This window comes from Mytilus californianus, unplaced genomic scaffold (assembly GCF_021869535.1).
Source record: "Mytilus californianus isolate M0D057914Y unplaced genomic scaffold, xbMytCali1.0.p SCAF_5, whole genome shotgun sequence".
Taxonomy (NCBI): domain Eukaryota; kingdom Metazoa; phylum Mollusca; class Bivalvia; order Mytilida; family Mytilidae; genus Mytilus; species Mytilus californianus.
In genome coordinates, this window is record NW_026262701.1 from 39938826 (window position 1) to 39945747 (window position 6922).

Sequence of the window (6922 nt, forward strand, 5' to 3'; positions counted from 1 at the left end):
AGGGACCTTCAATGTCGGCAAGGAAAGTGTCAGAAAGGTCCATGTAATCATACTGGTCTTCTTATAAATCCTTATTTTGTTGTTTTCTTGTCATCGCCATAGTAACAACAGGATAGAGTTTAGTATCATCATCCGGTGATTTAAAATCCACCAATGGTTCACTGGTAACAATTGGTTCAGCAATCACTTTGTTCCTAGCTAGATCATTTCTAGCAATAATGAAACACCCTCAACAAGGAGATTAGGACCAACAACCACAACAACTGGTCCAGTAATCAATTCTGGATTCAGACCAATACGATTGAGGGGAACATCTATACAACCTAACTCCACACCTTGTAATAAAACGGAGGCACCGACAGACGTCTCCTTGGACAAAGGCAACACACCTTAGAACAATAAAGTCTGGGAAGCTCTAGTGTCCCGTAAAATCTTTATAGGCTGAGGGGTAGTATTATCAACAATAGAAACAAACCCATCAGACATAAAGGGTTTATAATCCTCCATGTAATCACAAAAAAATGGACTTACAAGCCTGACTCGCAGGATATTCAAACTTATTGGTAACAAGGGGTGTCGTAAAAGCACTGGACTTGGGTTTATTATCTCTTTCATTCTTCTTCTTGAGTCTAAAACAATCAGCCATCAGGTGACCATTTTTCTTACAATAAGCACAAGTTAGTGACTTCTTCTCAAAAGTATCAAATTTCGGACGAGACATATTATAACTAGACTGACTCTTATTCTGTGCAACAGGCTTACAATAAGTACGCTCAGTACTTTGATTTTTGTAATTTCCGCTCGAAGTATTAAAATTTTGACCTTTGAAACTTTTTTTATGTGAAAGGGTATAATTATCGGAAATAACAGCTGCATCTTGTAATGTCTCAACAGTTTTGTCATCTAAATGTGTTTTAAGTCTAAATGAACACACTGCTTGAACATCAGTTGTCTTATATTATCAAAATCGTTATATATTTTCTTTGACGTAAGCCATTTATCAAATAGATCTTCTTTTTCCCTAGCCAATTCAACATAGGTTTGTGAATCAAACTTTTTATAAGACCTAAATGTCTGTCTATATGCTTCTGGCACTAGCTCATAAGCTTTCAAATCTTCCTGTTTTACAGTGTCATAATCAGAACGTTTTTCTGGTGAAAGTGCTGAGTAAATTTCAGCGGCCTTGCCCTCAAAAACACTTTACAGCATTGTTGTCCAATAAGGCTTTTTTGCTATTTCAAATTTTGATCAATTTTCTGAAACTGTGGAAAACATTTATCAACTGTTTTTTTCACAAAATCTGGGAACCAAACGTATATTTTTTGCTGAATCAAAATATTCTGATTTTGACTCTACTTTAGTGTTGCTTTCTGCTTTGACCATTTCAATTTTTATTTTCTCCATCTCTAACCTTTCCCTCATTTCAAGTTCAGCCTGTTTTAATTTAAATTCATCTTTTTCTTTTTCCGATGGTTTTATTTTAACTTCGTTTTCCAATTCTTTTTCCAATTGTTTTAATTTAAATTCATGTTCTAATTCATGCTGTTTTAATTTGAAAGCATCAACATTTTCTACTTTAAGTTAAAGAGCCTCTTTACCTAAAATTTCAGCGTAAACTAATTTGTCTATTGCTAAATTTTGTATGATTATTTTTCTCATAGATACTCTAAAATCAATTTTTAGATGTTTAGCAAACAACACTAAATCCTCTTTCTTTAAGTTATCAAACCCTTCCAAGACTGGCGTTTTCAAATATTTACCGGCATCGAATGCCATTTTGTAGAATTGTGTTGGCTAATTCTAATTCTATAACTACAGAAAAGTTTAATCTGATATTAACGTTCGTCTGGACGAGCCCCCAATTTCTGTTACGGCCAGAAATCACCTTTAAATTGTAATCAACAAAAGACACAAATCAATAAAGAAATTGCAAACTTGACATGCAAATGCACAATGATACCAGTCTTCTATGTCCAATCGATTTATAAATATTTTTTGTTTCTACTTTTTTATTAAAATAAATACCGGTAAAATTAAATGGTAAAATCGTTGTTCAACCCATATGTCAGTAACCTTTTCTGGATATATTTTTAGGTTTGAGTGGCTTGCACAAAGCGTTTAAAGCAGAGATATTTGAGCAAGATTGGTCATTCTTAAATCTATGGAAATACAATGTATTGCATGATGAAATTGTTTTTTTTTAATACCATATACAAGACAGTAAGATTAGACCCAATGGATACAAAATGGATACAAAGACATAGCTTCAAAAACTCTAACAATAAAGTTTTCTAACGTAATAAAGAGTATAGAATATGTGTTCCAACAGGAACAGATAATATAGCAAAGTTTATGACAAATTCCAAGAGGAACTTCTGTTACGCGGAACAAATTGATATTGAAAATAACAGCAATCGATATTAGAAATGAGTTTCATATCATCAGGTTAGTATAGTATATTTGAGCTTGTTTTTAGTAACTTTTGTTTGGTATTCTGATATACCGGCATTATAGAGGTAAGTGCTTTTCATGTACCGATACTCATAGTATCTTCTTGATGTACCATTTTTAATTCCACTAAAATAAGGAAATTTTTTAGAGATTCGATTTATTCAACATAAATTGTAAAGTATATTCCGTGCTGGTTTTTCTTTTTCTTTGCTGATTGAAACGAGCCATAATTTATATCATTAACTTCGACTCAGCGGATAATGTAATAAAGATAATAATAAAACAAAAACCTTCAGCGAAGATTTTTTTTTCATTTTTATATTCCATGTTATGATATCATTTGAAAGATTGAGAGCTTGCATTCATAATCTCTATTTTCCGAAAACTTTATCCAACTCCAAAACATTTCTATATTAATGTCGATGCATCAGTCAGGAATGATGAAGTTTTAGATTAAATTAATTTATAATGATTTAAATACTTCTGCATTCCATCTTGTATTTATGACCTAATTGATTTTGCTGTAATATTTGCGAATGGACTTTTACAACCAAACTTGCTGACATCAGTTATGTTACGCGTTTTTGTTAAAATCAAGAGTAGACACACGCCCATTAATTTACGTTTTTTATGTTATACTTTTTAACGCCACCTCCTTTATAAAGACCAAAGACACCACTTGATAGATAAAATCATTTAGATATTTAGACGATATATTCTCTCTCTAAATAATCTAGGTTCTCTTTACATATACCAATATACCACTATCCTTATTTCCAACTTTAAATTAGAATGTCAAACACCAGAATTGATCTACTGGCACAGAATTTCTCTTCTTAAAAAAGAAGATGATTTTAAGTTTCATTTTTTTAATCATGTCTTGTAACTAACACTAACAATAACACATCGCCACAGAGAGCATGAAACACATGTCATAAATAATGTTCACATAAACTGTAAGGTATTTCCCCGACATTTTATATTTTATATATAAAACCTCTATGAAGGATGTTGTTAAATGCACGTGATATATCAGTAATGCTTTAGTCTTGTGACATCGCTTAGGTAAAAGTTTGTGATATTTTGTGAATGAGGGATGTTTTTGATGATCACTGTAGCGATTTGTCATTGTTTAAGGTAGTTAAATACATCAAAAACAGAAAGATATATACATTACATTCTGTTTAATTTAATAAATACACACGTATGTACATGTTTGGTATATCACAAAATTTGATTTAGAATCCGGTCCACTTTTTAAATACCCAAATTGAAAATAGTTTATAAAGACTAGAACACACCCGCGACATCGCGGTCCGTGACTGAATTAAGGTACCTACGCCTTATTTTTAGCCTGGATTTTTAGTATTCGTATTGCTATCTGATAAAGTCATGCTGATTATAAGGTGCACAGTTTTCCCTGCTTTCAAAATCGCCTGTTTCAACCCGTCCTGGTATTCTTACTACAATATGTCCTTACCGGTTTCCCGTTCGTTGCCATGACATTTGTGTACCTTATCCCTTATTTTGTATTTAATTGTTTTTATCTTTTACATTGTTTTATATTTTGAGGATGAGCAAATCAGGCAAGTGTGTATTCGTATGTTTTATTGCATTGTAACTGTTGTTTTTTTGGGAGGTTAACTTTCTGGTAGTGAGACCCGTCACGGCCAGGATGGAAAACTGTTTTGGCAAATGCTCGCATTAAATTTGTACAGAAACAGTTTGTAAAATGTACTCTTTTAAACCATAACCCATGATGTCCTCCTAATAAAGGAGGAAGATACAGAACATACATCATCCAGACAACCGGAAACTACATGTGACATAAACTATTGGTATTGGTATCGAATTCGGCCCAGAACTTGTTAATCAATGGAAATATTAATTATGTGGAAAACAAAAGGGCCTAGAATGGTCAACACTATTGTCCTATATTAGTTATGTATAAAGCTGAATTCTTTGATTCGTCTTTTTTTCGTCATGCCGGCTAACAAATTGGACCTCGTTATTTTAGTATTATATATATATAATGCAGCTACTAATCAAGTCAAAACGACTGAATTCTTTTTCTTTTTTAGCCATGGCGCTGTCAGTGTATTTTCGATTTATGAGTTTGAATGTCCCTCTGGTATCTTTCGTCCCTCTTGTAGGAAACGATGTGTTTTTAAAGTTGAACAAAGACGTAAAGACATTTGACAATTTTAAAAGTCGCCCACACTACAAATGCAGTCTGTATTTCATATCATGCCCGGAGGTTGTCCTACCTTCAGAAATAATGACGTAATGTTTGACTACATATAAATGAAATTAAAATTAATTTCGCACATTAATATTGAAAACAGACAAAATGTTATACTTGTTTGGAATACTTGTAGGAATTGATCTGATACTAGCAGTTACATGTCAGTCTCGCAGTTTCTTTGATATGAACTGTCCACAGAATATAGCTGCTAATTTAAGGAAATGTGAAATCTTTGTAGACTCTCGCTTAGATTTTATCGACTTTAAACAATGGACATCTGAGCTTGAGAGAACAGTTACAGTATCCTTAGATGTAACCTGTAGTTCGAAGGGGGTATTCTTCCTTCCATGGCCAATGAAAGCGAGAGGACTAATCAAACTTAACGTGAAAGGATGTGTACTAGAAGGATTCTTTTCAGAGTCTTTGACTCCAACAAATTTGAAAGATGAGCTACAAGAGTTATCTTTAGAAGATTGCGTTATTGCTAGCAACTTGAAACGTGGAGTCTATTTATTTAACACACCATTGACCAAGGAAATCGATTGTGGACAACAAACCTTACAGAGGTCAGTTTGGCGTAATATATCCTACATGGTTACAAACAAAATGGAGGATATTACAATAGATGAATTCCTAAAGGTTTTTTCATCATTAAATCAATTCTTTAACAGACTTGGGCAAATAAAATATAGATGCAAATATTCAAACTTAAAATACATTGATGAAAGTATAAGTATCTCTCGCAGCAAATATAGTTTTCTACTGATGACTGCTTATTCAGATTTCCCGAAACTTCACACATTTCGTTGGACTGATAATGGATACATAAGCGTACCTCAAGAGTTGATTGATTGGAGGAAATATTTTCCACAACTGAAACTTTTAGACCTTTCTTATAATAGAATTACAAAGTTCAATTTTTTGGAATCACCCTCCACAGAAAAGGTCTCAAAATCAGAACCGCTGGTGGTTGATCTATCTCAGAATTCTGTAACTGAAATTCCAGTAGACATGCAAGATTATCTTACTGGTTCTGTGCCAATTATTGTTGATTTAACGGGAAATCCGCTAAGATGTGACTGTAACTTCCTAAGATATAAAAACTATGTCATGAATGCGCTTAAAAGATTTCAGAAATATGAAAACCTGTCTCGGATAACGTGTCATTCCGCAAAAATGCACCGGAAAGTACAGCTAGTAAATTACTTTAACAATAATTGTTAAGAACATATTAGGTTGCTTTCAATTTCGTGGATATCTCAACACTTGAAAGTTAACAATGGTATAGTTGTCTTGTTATAGGAACAATGTTTGTACATGCAAGTTGCAGCATATGGTGTCCATATGTTTAAACTTGTCACATATAACAAGTAAACTTTAAATTTGAATATGAATATTTTCGTGTATTTATGTTTAAGTTGTTGTTGCTGACCTGTAAATCCATTTACTTGGAACTCAGATGTACGGTACGACTTCACATCTTTTATGTGTTTAAAATGTCATACTCTACTCAAATATTCAAACAGTCTAATAGCTGTTAACACCATGTAATGAGTTAAATGTAAATGTATAACTCCTGAATACTCTATGCATCATTTTGTTAAATATTTACCTTATTCCGACTTTTTTTATTTCATCACTTCAATATCTTTATATTAATTTCCATTGTAACATGCATTATGATTCGTAAATTTCTTACAAACTATTAAGATATTTTGATATCTTTAATTCTTATACATTGTTTTCCATCCATTTTACGGATTTTGTTTATTAAGAATAAGTATAAAAATAAAAAGATTTGGTATGATCGCCAATGAGACAACTATCGACCACAGTTCAAATGAAGAGGATGTAAGTAATTATAGGCAACTGTACGGCCTACAACATCGAGAAAAAAACATACCGTTTAGTCGGCTATAAAAAGCTTCGACATGTAAAATATGGAAGAGGGACGAAAGATACCAGAGGGACAGTCAAACTCATAGATCGAAAACAAACTGACAACGTTAACGTCATGGCCTAAAATAAAAAGATAAACAGACAAATAATAGTACAGATGACACAACATAGAAAACTAAAGACTAAGCAACACGAACTCCACCAAAAACTGGGGTGATCTCAGGTGGAACAATTCAACTCAGAAGTTTATTCAGTGGGCCCCTGACCCAAACAGGTCTTTTCTTCATACAGTATTGAGCTCTACATCACAAAGTCGGAGGGAAACCT

At 32.9% G+C, this 6922-nt stretch overlaps 1 protein-coding gene across 1 annotated transcript; it reads left to right on the plus strand.

The window, feature by feature from the left end:
* Positions 1-4803: 4803 nt before the first annotated feature.
* Positions 4804-6049, plus strand: LOC127701019 (uncharacterized). The gene has a single exon (XM_052204782.1). The coding sequence runs from the start codon at positions 4880-4882 to the stop codon at positions 5918-5920; it is 1041 nt and encodes a 346-aa protein (XP_052060742.1). The 5' UTR covers positions 4804-4879; the 3' UTR covers positions 5921-6049.
* Positions 6050-6922: the final 873 nt, after the last annotated feature.